Below are 16,858 nucleotides of genomic sequence, written 5' to 3'. Positions count from 1 at the left end.
ATGGGTAAGTGAACTGCTTGAAAAGATCCAAAACAGAATTTCTGGTTTTCCAAGGTAAAAAGGTATGGACAGTCCCTGATCCAGCTTTAATAACTGACATCTACAGGGCTATCTCAGCAGTGGTTAAGAAAAGTAGTTCCAAGACTTCATTTATTTTGTGCTTCCATTTTAGAAAAAGAATGGACAAACCACAGCCTAATCTACTGTGTCTCTCCACAAGGAAAACATATCTGCACTGAAAAAAAACCATGTATATATATAATTGTTTTTTCAAATGAAACCAAACAAATCCTTACAGATCAATGCTCAGGAAACAATTCCCTCCTTTCCTGTTGCATCTCACCACAGGTCATGTTTCCAGCTTGTCTTTTGGACACCAAAGCAACATGCTTAAAGAAGCCCTACTCAACTCAATGTGCAGCTGCCCTCTTTGGCTCACCAGTAATGTTTCAGAAATACTTGCAGCCATCAAGGCAACATCTTTGTTTAGTTCAGATAAGCAGAAGTGACAGCATTTCAGACCACCACCATCTCTGACCATCGGTCTCTCAAGATTGCAGTAAAGCAGTGACTTACGTTCCTAACTTTGTCGAGAGCAAACATGTCACTTTGCTGGCAGTTCTGATCACTAGATGACTAAAAATATCAATAAAACTGCTCCAAGACATACACATTTGCTGTATGCCAGTATGACAGCTAGGACAGATATTCTCTCTCAGTCAGGCGGCCCAGGGAGAAAAATAAACTCCCGAATAGGAGCTGAGCAGACGTTAGAGATGCTTTCAAGCTATGAATGTGAACATGGAGAATATCAAAACATTAGATATCTGCAGCCAAATATAAACATAACTGCCATTCTCCAACATATATCAAAAAAAAAAAAAGGATATCGAAACATGTTGAAATACTTGTTCTGACTTTAAAATATGTATAAAAACTGAGCATAGTAAGCCACAAGAAAGCAAAAGCATTTTGGTGAAAAAGTCCTAGATTGTCGAGATTAAAACCACAATCTAATTGGCGAGTACAGTTTTAGGTGTGTCAGACCTCACAGTAAATCAGGATATTCAGAACTGGGATAGCCTGCAAGCAATTACAATGGTTGTACTGTGCATGAAGTAGACAACATGAAACAGTCTTAGTGCTGCTGTAAGACGTTCAGGCATCTGTGTAGTGCAACATTTCTTAGAAGATATGAGGAGGAAGGTAAAAAAAGATATTGTTACAAAATTTTTAAGAAGCTCATTGAAAATAATGTTTAAAAACCAGTTACTATCCCCACTAAATTATGAGTCATTAAATTTTCTCAATGACCATCCCTTAGTCCAAAGCTGTTTGTAGAACAGGAGGAAAATTCAAGTATAAACTGTGTGAGTGATTATCTTTGTCCATCTTCCTTATTATTAGAATATAACAGAGGAATCTATGCTTTGAGAAACTGTTTTACAACTGCTGCAAATAATATGTAGAGAAACTAGTAGTGTCTTTAAAATTATATTCTAAAAATATAATTTCATAGAGCTGCTTTTTTCTTTTTTAATCATTAAGCCTTATTGTGAAAATTTTGCTGGAATGTAAAGGAAATGACAGAAGACAATAGACAATGCGTAACCATGGTATATATTTTCCATTTAAAAAAAAATCAAATACAAGACAACACAGTTTAAACTCAAGCAACCTCCCTGAATAAGAGTTGTTATCCAGACTGCACCATTAAAATTAAACAAGAACAGCATTTCATGGGATTTATTGTAGGTTTTGCCCAGAAGGTTATTTCTCTTCAGTATTACTCACATCATCTTCCTTGGTTCCACCCCAGAAATTAGTCCCACCAGCATAACTGGGAATGTTTAGCACAGCTATGCCCTGCAGACTTGGAAGGGGGATGTACTGTCCGTCACACTGTAATGGATAAAAGCTCATTCAGTATATAAATAATGTGATAAAAGTAGTCAGCCGTTTTTAATACATGAAGCCTCAACGGAGCTGGCAGGGGAGGACAGAGTCATTAATAGGTTGACACAAGCCTATTCCACCCACACTGCGAAGCAGCTCTAATACAAACTTTTCCTCCCTAATCTCAGCACCAATTTTTGCAGCGATGACAAAACCTGAGCATCTACAGCAGAGGTCTTCTGTGACTCTTCCAAGAAGCATTTTCACATCCCTACCTGTGAAATTTCTCACGCACTTAAACCATGCTCTCCCTATCAAGGATTAGAAGTCTTCTAGCAATGAAAAAAGCTAATTCCCTGGGTGTACACATTAAGCCAGCAATGTTCATTGATGTTACAAAAAGCTTGATTTGCCCACCCTGTTTCTGCATTCCCAAAGTTGCAATACATTTGTTATTTAGGTAAGCCTATTAAGTGGGGGAAAAAAAAATAATAAAAAAAGAATGTTTCTAGCATTGCCACAAGTGTACTTAAATTCGAGTGTTGTTAGTACTTGTACAGCTGGCTTCCTGCGGAAATAATTCACTCTCCTTCCAGAAGTGCAAAGGCAAATCTAGGACTCACTGTTATGTTATCTTGGCTGTGGCTAAAATTTGAGGGTTTTTTTTGCAGGTAAGAGGTTGGTCCTCTTTATCCTCCAAAAAACATAAGCAACAACTAGTGCTACTCAACACAACCAAGTAATCATGTCAGGTCAACCTTACCTTGATAATGACCAGAGTAAATTTACAGTGAAATCACTCTTGATTTACAGCAGTACAACTGCACAGGTGAGCCAAATAATCTCAAACCATTGAACTGGGAGTCAGAAGTACAGTCCTGCAGCAGGGCCACAATGTGTATTTGAAGCAAGTAGGACATGTAAGGTCATAAATGCTGGATTCAGGTGTCACTTTGGGGATCATCAGTTTGCAAGTAAAGTTTTCTTCAAAGAACGTTGCTAAATTACTGAGTTACTAGTCCCGTCAAAGTATCTTATAATTATACAAATCATAGAATCACAGAATGGCTTGGGTTGGAATGGACCTTAAGGATCACCTAATTCCACCCCCCTGCCATGGGCAGGGACACCTCCCCCCAGACCAGGTTGCCCAAAGCCCCATCCAGCCTGGCCTTGAGCACCTCCAGGGATGGGGCAGCCACAGCTTCTCTGGGCAACCTGTCCCAGCACCTCACCACCCTCTGAGGGAAGAATTTCTTCCTAACATCTAATCTAAATCTCCCATTATTTAGTTTAAAGCCATTCCCCCTTGTCCTATCACTCCACTCCCTGACAAAGAATCCCTTCCCAGTTTTCCTGTAGGCCCCCTTTAGGTACTAGAAAGCTGCTGTAAGGTCTCCCCAGAGCCTTCTCTTCTCCAGGCTGAACAACCCCAAGTCCCTCAGCCTGTCTTTGTAGGAGAGGTGCTCCAGCCCTCTGACCATCCTCACGGCCCTCCTCTGGACTGCCTCTAATAGGTCCATGAGGAAATCTTCAGCAATTGTATCAGGAGGAGAAAGAGATGCAAAGCATTTCCGGAATATGCTTAGCACTTTCTTTTTATGATTTAATCTCAGCAACAAGACACAATTTAACATTTTAATCAAAATATGACAGTATCCAACATGTGCTCTGATATTAATAAATGCTACACAGCCATTTGCATTATAGTAGAGGTTTGCCTCCAATTCCTGAAATTGATCATTTTAATTTTTCAGTGCTGAGCTCCTCATCACAAGTTTTTGCATAAGGCTGATATTATGCAAGGCAACACTAAATACGAAATTTCTACTTGTTGGTTTACTTCCAGATATATTCAAAAATAATTATGGAAAGGTCAGATATGAATGCCTTATTGAATCTTATTTGAATCGTATTCAGATATCCTTAAATTAGAATTCTATCTGCAGCATACATAATGTTCTTTCCTGTCATTATATTCACTAACTACTGTATAATTCCATGATAATTATTCAATCCTTTGATAACAGCAATCTGCCTCTACCGTACAAATTCCTCCTAAAGCTCAGTGAAGAGAAAGAGTTCCAGTAAATTAAAATTATTCTTTTATCTTATAAAATATCTTCATATACATATCATGAACTTCCATATTAAATACTTAAAATGAAGAAAAAAGAGAAAACATTTAGGTTCTCTTTCAAACTCCAGCCTAGATATTCTTCAGGTGAGCACAGCTGTAACCATCCCATAGTCTTTTTCTGCATTTGGTAACCATTTATATCATCTCCTTTAAGTTCCTAGTATTGTGAAGACGACTCAGATTTGGTGCTAGAGCTTAAAAGAAAAAAACTCTTTATGTTCAGATAATTACCATTGATTGCATTTGTTGTTGCTGTGGTAATACTTTGGTTTCTCTGTGTGACTTTCTTGAACACCTATTTGAGAAAGTCTCTGTAGGTGTAGCTAAGCTTCTTGTGATGTACACTCAGAATCTCTCCTCTTGTCAGGATTTTTTTTTTGTAAGACCATCTGTGTGCTCTCTTTATATGTGTAATCAAGCTGTCAGAAAGTTTAAAGTGAACCTGAAGGATTAAGACTCCTTATCCCTTTCCTCCTGTTTAGTGTAAGTATATTTCTGTTATTATCCTTAAAACCCGGTCTCCCAATTTAATGTAATAGACATTAAGAATATCTTTTATATATTTTCTATACTGTTATTTTTTTAATAAAACAGAACAAAACAGCAATTACAAGAAATGGGAAACCTGATATTTTGGGATATTTAAATACTGATATTTTCTCCAAGAAATCACTTGGGAAATCACCTCTTACATAACACATTCTTAGACAGTGCATATGAGGACAGGATTTTATCAGCTTAGGCTGACACAAGAACTCTGAAAGGTTTCAAGAGGAACACTGAATTCTTCACTACATAATGCGGAAGCAAAAAACGTCATTCTACCCATGAATAAAAATTACCTCAAGTTGAACTTTTTGTTCTAAGTTCTTGTAAGTTCTCTGCAGCAGCTCTTTTGTGCCAAGAACTCCATACCACATCATGTTTTTTGTCCGACTTCTGAAAATAGAAGAAAAACAGATTCACATACTGAAACACATATTATTATGTTTTGCATTTATAGGAAAAAGAAAAAGTGAAGAACTTCAAATAAAGACATAAGGAAAATAAAACTTATGGAAATGTCTTGGCTCTGTCACTGACAATTACCTGCACTTTTCAGGGTGCTCTTCTCGCTTGTTATTAAATTCAAGTGAAATTTTTGCATCTAACCCAATTCCAAAATAGTTGTTCATGACACATTTTTCTGAATATCCCTCCCTGTTAGAAGAAGAGATAATTAGGTGCACATTTTTACAGTTCCTGGACACACAGAACTTTGACCAAGATTGTGGTTGGTCTCAGAGCAGATACATCAGCAAGACATCACAAGATGGTTCCTCTGAGCCTCCCTGAGGAAATCTAATGGTAGTTGAAGAGACAGATTGGCTGTTGTCTCCTTAGCAAGTGCAAGCAGCTTCCCATAGGACAAAGAAGAAACTCTAACATACCCCACTATCTCCACCATACCCAAAATAACAGTGGCATACAAGGCAAGAGCTGCCCTTGGCACAGCTGAGACAGCAGCACCAAAGCGGGATACATTTAGGCACGCTGGCGCTGGATGTTTGGCTGATGCTGTTAGCGCAGCAGTGCTTTGTTTTAGGGCTTCCATATAGGGCTACAGCCTACAAGACAGATGATATCCATAAGACTCTGTCACTGCTACACCCTAGGATGCAGAGACAACTTAGGACACAAATTTTCCACTTCACTGTCCCAGTCCTTAGGAGGACACTCTTTGCTGTCCTCCACTTCAATACCCCACTTCAACATATTGCTGGCAGCTTAGCTTGTGTTCAGACCAGCAGTTCAGGCAGGAAAACCCAGTTCTGATGTACTGCTCTCCTTGTCTTCTCACAGCCAGGGTGCAAGGAATAAGTGAGCAGATGTCTTCCATTGTTTCTGCTGCTTGCAAGACAATTCTGCACTAATAATAACTAAGGGCTTATTCTAAAATGGCACAATCCAACGTGTTTTCAGACCTTAAAATCTACTGAAAAATGATTGCAAAACAGAATTTTATAATGAAAAGGAAATACGACAAGCTTAAAAGGATTAAGTAAAGCAAACTAAAGCAAAACAACAAATTTGAAAAAAAAGAAAAATCTTACAGTGAATCTGGATCCGGGTCAATAAATGGTGTAGCACCAAATGGATCGATGTTTGCTAGCAACATTTTACTAATAATTGAACTTCCTGCAATAGAAGCAGCTAGGCCAGCCCTTAAACCTGATAAAAAGAAAACAAACAAATACGAAAAAATAAACAATTTTGGTTTGTTAAACAGAGAAACATATATTGTCATAATATAAACCACAAAATTTTGAGAGAGAAAATATTAATCAAATCCATGTATGGAGGGACTGAGTTTCAATCTCAACTTTTACCCATACTGTTTGTCTTTTCAGGTCTCTGGCTCTCTTGAACAGAAAGACAGGTATGCTGAAGTGTGGTGGCTAAATTTTCAGGTATCACCACCATAAAAAGAAAAAGAAGAAAATTCAAGATTTCAGGCCGAATTTCACTGGCTGGCAAACGATAACCAAATGAGTTATCCGATATTCAGAAACATTATTAGAGCTTTTTACTCAGTCTAATCTTCATCACCAATCTGATCATAATTTTCTTTTGGTCTTGCCCTTTAGAAGACAACTGTCATAAGATCGACAGTCATGTGGCTGGTTCTGCAACTAGCCAACTATCCTTCAGTGAATGCTTAAATATTCAGCTTGGTAAGTACAAGCTGAATGGAAGGCTCTTGAAGAATTAATGTCTTCAGAAGAAATGAGGAAAGGACAGATATCAAGACAAGATTAGGAGAAAAGCAGACAGAAAAAAAAAGCATAGAACAAGGCAGGAATGTAAAAAACAAAACAAAACAAACAAACTAGAGAACAAATTGCAGTTGGGTAGGCCTGGTCCAAAGGAGACTGAAAAATGTAAAGAAAACAGAATGAGTAACATGAAAATAACTGATAGCTTAAGGAAGGTAAATGGCATGGTAAGAAATACACTTACCATTTTCAGAACTGGAAAAGTCATACTTTGATTGACTTAATTTAATTAGTTGAGTGGTCACAGCCTTGCCATGCCTACTTTGACTAATATGGAATTCATGACACAAAACACTGTGTAACGCATGTAAACAAAGAGAAGTACTTTATACAAGCTTTCACCTAAATTGACCTAAAGAAAAATGTAAGTTCAGTTCCATTATGTTTTAACTATACCAATTAAGTTAATTAAAATAGTGCTTTACTGGAGTCCCCTAATATTAATTGCATTTGGATAGGAAGAAATTTTTTCCCACTGTTTTCACCACACAGCAGCTTTGTGTAGTTTCAGTTATACATTTCCTGAGAGCTGTCTATAGACATCTCTTATCCAGAAGGTTGATCCTTACATGGTTCTGTCCACCGGTTAGGAGGAATGATAGAAGATTCTGAATTTTGTTTTTCATCCTCCAGAATCAAACGCAACACTTGCTATATCTGGTGCTGTGCCAAACGATCAGGAATATTTTACATTACTTTGCACTTCCTACTATATGATCCAACACAAAGATGAGTGTATCAGTTTAGACAAATTTGGAACTTTCTATGGCATTTCCAGGTAGAGCCCCTGGCATGATGTAAAAATTGTTATTTGACAGTAAGAAGGGGAACTATTAACATAGTGTAAGGAACGGCGAATTTCAAAATCATAATTACCTGGGCAGATAATCCTAGTGTTAAGCACAGGGAGGTTTTCTTTACTGGCAGCCAAAGCCGGAGCAGAGAACGAGCCTGTCTGGGAATGAATACCTCGACTTGTACGTCGATCTGGAGATCTTGGTGCAGTTTTAACTGTGCAGAAGACATAAAAGTAAGAGCACTAATTAGAGCTATTATGGCAATACCAAATACACATATTTTTTTAAAGTCCTGAAAATATTTCAAACTCATTAGTTTAATCTGCTCCCCTTTAGTGAGAAATGTCCTTCCCCTCACAGTATACTTTTTCTTCTAAACACAGGAAAGAAAACTCAGAAATAAAGTTAAGTGACAAACACAAATAAAAATGAGTGAGTGTGCACGGCATTTAGTGTGAGGATTTCTTAACTTATGCTTCAAGACACTAGCAAGAAAATAAATTATATTCACCTTAAAATGCAATAGTATTTAATACTGCAGTAAGTTTCTGATAAACCTAACACCAGGTTTCACAAAAATGCAGACGTGAGAAAAAAAAAGAAAAACAATTATTAATAAAGGATAAATGTAAATAAATTAATATGAACTTAAACTTAATTTCAACATAAGTTTAATTATATATACCTAGGTATATATACCTAGGTGTAATATAGGTATATGAGATATATTATAGAGTTCATTATTATTTAAAACAATTTTAATATGAATAGTTGTACTATTCAAAGGCCCAAATTAGGCCACCCGATCAAGAGCCAACTATTTGCTTTAAGGAACTAAAATTGACACTCTGCCTGCATCAGGTTTCCAAAAACATCAGTCAACTCTGACATCTTTATCTACAGCCAAACTGAAAACTGCAAGGGAAGGGAAAGCCATGTTCAGACATTTTTGTCTTCTGTAGTTAGAGAGATCATGGGGGAGATCAGTTTACCATCATCTTTTCCTTTTCACAAAAAGCAGGAATTCCCAAAATAATAGAAATAACTTATTTGTTAAAATTCTACAGAATATGGATCAATAAAACCTTAAGACACACCGCAAAATTTAGTAGCTGATCAAATTGTTGGTGACAAAGGCAGGTAACAGCTCAGGAAAAAGAAGGGGGAAGACAAGGGGCAAGAGAAGATATTGACAAAAAGGAAATACTAGCTTGGTGAGGCCAGCTATCCCCAGGGGCTGCCTCTGTAGGTAATGGAAAAGGACAGGCTTTTCAGAGGGCTGACTTCAGGTGCTTTCCAGTTTCATACTGACTGACAGAATATCCCAGTGCCTACTCCAGCCTAGGGAAGCTAATCTTCATGAAAGTCAGCCCCATCCACAGAATCTGGTGCCCCAGGGAAGAGAGTTTGTGTATCATTGAACACTTTGCCACAGCATTTCCATGGGCATGCAGAAAGCTTTTGCACACAAGGTGATCATAGGCAGATATTCCTTGTCTACTTCTGCTCCAAATTATCTCACACATAAAAATACTTCAGCTTAGGACAACTTCAACATTGACCAGCTGAAACCACTCAAAAAATGAAATGATTTCAAGGTGATCTGAAATTTTCCTCTCAACACCTGAAAACTAATTCAGCAAAAAAGAAAAGATTAGGACTAGCCCCAAAATTACCACCAGGAAGTGGTGTGAAGGGGAAATATATAACCTTTTTCTTTGTGACAGAAGGGGGACAGATCAGCTTATGTCAATCATGATAACTCAGCCTGAGAGTAATGTAAGTATTCTGTATATCAATAGAAAGAAAATTCACATCAGGAAAATCTAAAGACAAAGGTAATGACATGAACCAGGGGTTATAAATTATATTCAAATCAGTTCAGGCCATAATTTGGCCATTCATTTTTTTTTCCTTTTTTTTTTTTTTTTTTTTAAATAAAGGTTATCTAGCATGGAACAGTCAATGAAATTGTAAATTCTTCATCTTCTTGTATCTCAGGAATAAGATTACACATCTTTCTGGATGACTTGCAAGCAGAAATTATTAGACACAGGACTGAGATGAGTAGGTAAAATATTTTGGGTTGTTTTATATAGGTCTGACCAAGGGGTCTAACAGTGCCTTCTGACCTTAACACCTTTAAACTAGCCTTAGCGATTTTCACAAAATGCTGTAGTATTGCATGATAACAATATAGCACAACTATTTGTATATGGGCAAGATAAAACACTGTAATATAATGTTAAAAAAATAAATTAAAATGGCTAGTTAGCTCTAACCAGAGTTATTAAATATTTAGATGAAGGTAATTAACATACGGAAAAATATTATTTCTGGTCATTTGATGAATGTAATCTCAGAGGATAAAATATAATATTCAGAACACAATTAACTTCAATTTTTCATAATGCTACTGAAAAATTCACAATGTTATTCATACAGACTGTTCTATCTGTACTTGGGAACAAAGCGGTTATATTAAATAGGAAAATCAACAGAGCAGCTGCTCTTTATTTGACAGCTCAGACTCATGGGGATAACTGCAATAAAGATAAACTTTTGCTGTTCATGCTCCGATAAAAACAACAGAGCCCTAATGAGTAAAACTGATGTTTCATTGTGGATAATTGAATTCATGTTTCATGCTTTCTCCCTAAACACCTATTTCCCATTGACAGCATTAATATACACTTTATTTCACACATTTCAGATGTATGAAGTATAACACACCTCCCCAATAAGCACAGAAGTTGTATCACAAGAAACTTTTTTTTTATATATTTATATAAATGTATGTACAAACATATATTTTTATTTTATTTTACATTAATGGCAGTAGGACCAGATTATCCTTAGCGCCAGCATCCTCTGTGAGCTGCTGCTGAAACTGGACAACCAACACACACTGATTTCTATAACAAAGGTTAGAGGAAAGAGAACTATGAAGAGACAACCATTGGACAAAGTCTAAAATCCATTCCTGGAGATAAGGAAATATGAGATTTTGAATCAACAGAAGCCCCAAGGAACTAATGATGCATTTCTAAGGTAGAAGCTATGGACACAGGCACCAGCTTCAGTGCAGAGCCTCAGGAAGACATCACATCTTGGCAATTTGGTGTGGCTTTGAGCAATAGAAAGAGAGGTAAATTCCAGATAACTTTGCTGGCAGCTTATTTTGCCACAGGAATTTGCTCACTAAATATCTACAGGTTGACTTTTGCTGTACACCAGCTGGCACTGCTTCTCCATGACTCTCAGGTTCTCTCCTGAAACCTCACATGCAGTGCGACACTGCCCACTTTGGTAATGTGGCAGACTGAATTTTCCATCCCTAGCAAAAAACAGGTTTCCTGAAATTATTATGCAGCTTGAGACTCTTGAATAACCTTGGTACACGAACACAAAAAGCAGTATTGAAATTAGTGATGGGCAACTTCCAAATACAACCTCTGGGTGGTTCTGCTAGATGCCAAAACCAAGCAGAAGAAGAGGCATCACAGACAAATTGCTCTTTCTTCTTTCACTGCAGTCACTTGTTGGCAGATTTTGTAAATGAAACATGAAAGAGAGATTTTTTTCCCTATCATTTGAATGTGGGAATTATTACTATTCTATTTCAGGAGATAAGTGAAAATACTATTCTGTAAAAACTATTTCACACACAGCAACCAAACTCTATGCAACAAAATAGGCTATTACTTTTATGAAAATGCTGCCTTCCAAGAAAGTTGTTTTGGACTCAGATCACTCAATATTCCAATTGCTTTGTACAATTATTGATAATTTTACATAAAATAATACACGTGGGTTACTTTGAATTGCAATTTAAAACCCAGCATGGGCTACGCACACATAAATGCTGTCTTCCTTTTTTGAAAATCACCTACAAAGCCCCACGGTGAGGACACATGATGCTCCTACTGGAAAGCAGGAACACCTGGGCATGAATAGCTGATACAGTTCATTTGAACACGGACAGAGCAGGTAAGGGGCTGTCCAGCTTGGAAAGCAAGCATAGCTTGGTATAGTGACTTGCTATACAGCAGCCAATAGCCACAAGGAACTAGCTGGACTAACAACTTTGTTTGGGAATGAGGACCCAAGGGTTTTTTTTTAATGAAAAGGATCCCTAGTAACTTCCACACAATCACTGAATGGTTAAGGTTGGAAGGGACCTTTGGAGGTCTTCTGGTCCAACCCCCCTGCTCAAGCAGGGACAGCTAGAGCAGGTTGCTGAGGATCATGTCCAAGTGGCTTTTGAAGATCTCCAAGGAGGGAGGCTCCACAACCTCTTTGGGCAACCTGTGCCACTGCTCCATCACCAATACAGTAAAGAAGTGCTTCCTGATGTTCAGATGGAAACTTCTTTCCCTTTTTGAAGATAGGAGTGACATTTACTTTCCTTCAGTCTTCAGGCACTTCTTCCGTTTGCCATAATTGAGCAAAGACTATAGAGAGTTGCCTCATAATCCCATCTGCTAGCTCCCTCAGCATCTCTGGGTGCATCCCATCAGGGCCCATGGACTTGCGAACGTTCGGTTTGCTCAAGTATTCTCTGACCCAATCCTCTTCCACCAAAGGCACATCTTCCTTGCCCCAGCCTTTCAGCCAGGCCTTTGGGACCTGCAATTCCTGAAGGCCAGTCTTGCTGGTAAAGGCTGAGGCAAAGAAAGGATTCAGTGCCTCGGCCTTTTCAGTGTCTTGGGTAACCAGGTCCCCTGTTTCCTTCAGGAGAGGGTCCACATTTCCAACAGTCTTCCTTTTGTCACTGAGGTACTTGTAAAAGCCCTTCTTTGACAGTGATCCTCTGCCTATGGAAGAAGCTGTGAAAGTTGCAAAAGTGTAGGTACTTAAAGATGATAGCACAGACTACCTAGAAAGATTAATAAGATCGGGCTATTTTTCTTCATTTTCCTGATTCTTTGGCCAGTCCATTTCTAAATGACTTAACTTAGTTAATTTCTGAAAGTATTTTGTAATGGGTATTGCTGAACTATTTACGTCTGCTCCTCTGAAGGAGGATCCAGACAGTAATAAGTCATTTAATAAAAATGAAATTAAATTCTTCACTTGTTATAATTTAAACTACCTTTTAACATCCGTAACCATCCTAGCCTTGCTGCCTGGAGCTGCTCAACAAACACAACAGGAACAGTGTTCCATGTTATCCTTTTTTTTTTTAGTTTTCTAATTGAAACTGAATGAATGCAGGAACTCTACTATTATTTTTTAATGGTTCAATCTTGAGCAAAAGATGCATGAAGAAGAGGTAGTGACTGTAATATTACTTGCCAGACAAGCCAGAAGGTTGGACACACCAAGGACGTTAAAGACTTGGTTTCATATCTCTGCTTTGGATTAGACAACTAGAGGGAATGACCTTCATACTTCCACTTCTCAGGAGGCTTCCATGTTTCTATTATATTCTTTCCTGCTTTAAGCTGTTCTACTTCACATAAAATACTTAAATATGCATTCTCTCAGTTCCAAAAAACTCTGTTTCAAGGTGAGTTCCCAGCTGAGAATCGCAGTTTTGTTGTCAGTACAATGAATAAGTATGTCAGTTTTGCACAATTTGAAGCACTTTCAACAGAAATGACTGACAGAAATTCCTGTAATATGCCCTAAAATGCCTGTGACTGAGACATGCTATTGCCACTCTTCTATAGGTTCTAGTCGTGGCTCAGGTTCATATAAAAAGATGAGTACAAACACTGGATTAAATGCAGGCACCTCTCTCCCCAACAAGTAACCTTTTCAGCTTTGCAAATGTGTTCCAAAAGACTGTTCATCTTCTCTGGCATTTTTCCTTCAACTGTTATTTATCCAAATCTAAAAGTTTGCGACTAGCTTCCAGTGTAACAACATGCCAGTATCTGGCAAATAATATATTCATGGAAAAATATTCTCTCAGACCAATTAGAAAGGACAATCATAGCTGTAAGCTTTCACACAAGTTCTATTCTCCTACTGCATGCAATGCAAGGCGTTCCAACAACCAGAAACATTTTATAAACAAAGAAGATATTTTTCAGAAAGTGATATAAAAACAATAGAAATAATCAAACTGGTTTTAATTATGCAACCAACTATGCTGGTTTTGTAGGAAGACTACATAATTTAAAATGATTTTATTACTAATTTACTCACTTGACTGGGACTCATATTCCTTTGTATCTTCGTCTTTTTCCTCTTCTTTGGATTCATCCAATTCTTTGCTATATTCTACAGGGGACTGGTTCACTTGTTCTTCACTATGAGCATTCTGCTCATCCACAACTGCTTATTTAAAAAAAAAAATATGACAGAAAGGTTAATGATCTTTAATGAAAATCTGAGTAAATGGAATATGAGCTTCTTTTTTTCCTAGCTATAAGTTTTAAAACATTAAAAAATATGGTTCTATTGCCATTTTAGTGGAAAAGATTCTAGTAATTGCCTTTGCCTATTGATGTTTTTCTGCCAGAAATTTTCATTTTTTGGAGAATAATAGTTACCAAAGAAACACACTTGTATATGGGCACACGCACGCACAAATATATAATCATATATACAGATTGTCATCAGCATCTAAAACAAAACACATTTCTTGTCTTTGCAACTTGTAATAGGCATATGATTTTATCGATGCAAGAATTCAGAAATCAAGATTAATTATTAAAATTCATGGAGGGGAGGGGAGAGGAAGGGAGGGGAGGGGAGGAAAAAGCATCATAATCAGTAAAGATGAATGCGCACCTTTTTCTGCTTGTTCAATGATCTGCCTCACAGCCTTCTTCAAGCTGTTTGCCCGGAGCATTAACTGTTCTCTTGGTTTGAAGAGTTTCTGGGTGGAAGACTTTGCAACACACTCTGCTAATTGCTCTTTACTTTCAGACAAGGATTCCTCACTTGAAAACTCCTCTCCTTCCTCTTCCACAATGTGGGGAGTGATGCCTGGGAGAATAGGAGCAGCCTGGGCTTCTGTGTGAAGAGCTTGGAGCAACAGGTCTAGCTTCTCATTTAACTCTGAACACTAAGACAAAGTGGAAGAGAACATACATACACCAAATAGCAGTGAACGTCAACATTTTGAGGAAATTAAGTACCATGTTATAGGGACGGATCTAAATTCTCCATGTGGTATGATTTAAAGTTGTATCTACATGTCTACATAACTGTGTAAAATCCAAACTCAGGTTCAACATTTTGTATATCAAATTATGAGTCAGTTTGCATGATTTTTTGTAGACAGACCCTGCAACACCCAGCCAGTTTGCAGCAATTATAACCACAAAAGCTACACTCTGACTAAAATAACACATCGTGCTAAACTCAGCCTGCCTCTTAATTAGGGTGCGGATTAGATCTTACTCCTCTTTGGAAGTCCAACACTACAGACAGAACTACCACAGATTTCTCCATACCAAGCAATATAACAAATTATGGACGTTCAGTACTCAAATTTGGACAAATGATGGGGACATGCCCAGTAGGTAGACTGAGAATACATACTATTGTTTTTTTGTTGTTGTTGTTATTGTTGTTGTTTTGCTACACACCTGTACATTTAAGCAAGTGAATTGGCACTGAGCAAACACTGTCAAACATCTCTACCCCTCACCAAGCAGTACCTCTCTGTAAGTACACTGGAAAAGAGGGAATTTGCTGTGCTTAAAAGAAAGGAAACCAATACTGTTTTGCCCTGGCAGAGTGAAAAAGAAGATAAATTTTCTAAAATGTACACAGAATAGTACAGAAACGAGACTCACGAAGTAATTGCCATTTGGCAAGTACATTTCCTGACTCTGGGATTATTAGTGATTTTGTTTTTTTCTTTTCTTTTCAGCTCTTATAAGCTTTGTGCCTCAAATCAGATCCCTTCTGTCTTTTTCAATGTTTTTGCAACGTGATCTCTACAACTTGCATCTTAATCTGTTATTTTTAACATTATAATTTCTCTTCCCTTCATTCTCCCAGCATACTCTTAGTCCACTGTTTTTCTGTAGGTAACTTAATCCCCTTCAGACAAAAAGTAAGAATCCTAACGCAAAATATTTCCATTTTTCTCTGTGTATGTTACTGTGTGTTTTATGAAGGCAAAAAAAATGTAACTAAAATTTATAGAGATCTTACATTGAAAAGATGGTTTGGAAATAACTGTTCTGTGCACTAAGAGAAGAATTTTACAGTCACTGACTGAAATGTAAGCCAAGCTGGGTGTCTTGAAGCCATTTGAAAATTAAACACCCATGGAAAACAAAACCTAAACAAACAAAAACAAACAAACAACCCACACCTTTAACCCTGAGAATAGTCATAGTCTTACTTTAATGGCCATGGCATCAGCTTCATCTGCATTTTCCACTGGTTTTTCGTAAGTCTTTCCTATTTTGGCAACAAAGTCCTTTACAGTTTCACATAATATTCTTGGCAATAATAGGAGAGAGGAGAAATCAAATCAGATAAAATAAATATGTTTTGAATATTAAATTCTTATGGCAATTGATTTATTTATATATAATTTATATTATACTATATATTTATATTATATATTTATATATAATTGTTTATACTGTTAAACACCATTCATGTTTTGAACTGTTTTCATACTTGCACAGTAAATGATACTCTTCTCCAAAGCTTGCAAAATCAAAGTGATAAAACAAAACCTTTCTCCCTTTATATTTAAGCCTTTGCACACATTGTATTTAAGTTAGTTTCTTATTTCTAAGAACTGAAATGAACATGACTATTATCAATTCCCATGCTTGTAAACCTTCCATACCAGAGTTGTTATCAAACTTGCATTCACTTTATTAACTTCAAACAGTCTTGCAAACTCCCATCTGAAGATGAAGCCTAGAATCCATGGAGAAAATCTAATGACTTTAATGGAGTACTTCTGAGATGAAAACGGATGGCCACACACATCCTACCGCCCAGCTCATGCTGGTGAACCACAGCTGACCCTGAGGCATGTCTACATAAACTACAGGGGCTGAAATGAATTTTCATTGTGTAAATCAGAGACAGACTCGGTTCTTATTACCTACACTGCAGACAGACTGCAACCTTACTAACAGTGTGGATAATTGGTTAGTACTGTTCATTTCGTTGAAATTTACTTTACATAATCTAAATAGTGAGATTTAACAAGATACAGACAGTTTATAATTTGGAGCAATAATAAAATTCTGCAGTTTAATTTTCAACATGCACTA

General features: G+C 37.2%; 1 protein-coding gene across 1 annotated transcript in view; it reads right to left on the bottom strand.

The window, feature by feature from the left end:
• Window positions 1-16,858, bottom strand: part of DGKH (diacylglycerol kinase eta) — a 172,615-nt gene that overhangs the window by 32,512 nt on the left and 123,245 nt on the right. Inside the window, 8 exon segments of the mRNA XM_083811028.1 lie at window positions 1,795-1,902; window positions 4,879-4,975; window positions 5,126-5,236; window positions 6,130-6,247; window positions 7,729-7,863; window positions 13,806-13,934; window positions 14,394-14,670; window positions 15,964-16,063. Of these exon segments, the coding sequence (XP_083667154.1) occupies window positions 1,795-1,902; window positions 4,879-4,975; window positions 5,126-5,236; window positions 6,130-6,247; window positions 7,729-7,863; window positions 13,806-13,934; window positions 14,394-14,670; window positions 15,964-16,063 (1,075 nt within the window).

Source organism: Anser anser (assembly GCF_964211835.1).
Source record: "Anser anser genome assembly, chromosome: 1".
In the NCBI taxonomy this organism is placed as follows: Eukaryota; Metazoa; Chordata; class Aves; order Anseriformes; family Anatidae; genus Anser; species Anser anser.
This window is presented reverse-complemented; position numbering and strand designations above follow the sequence as displayed.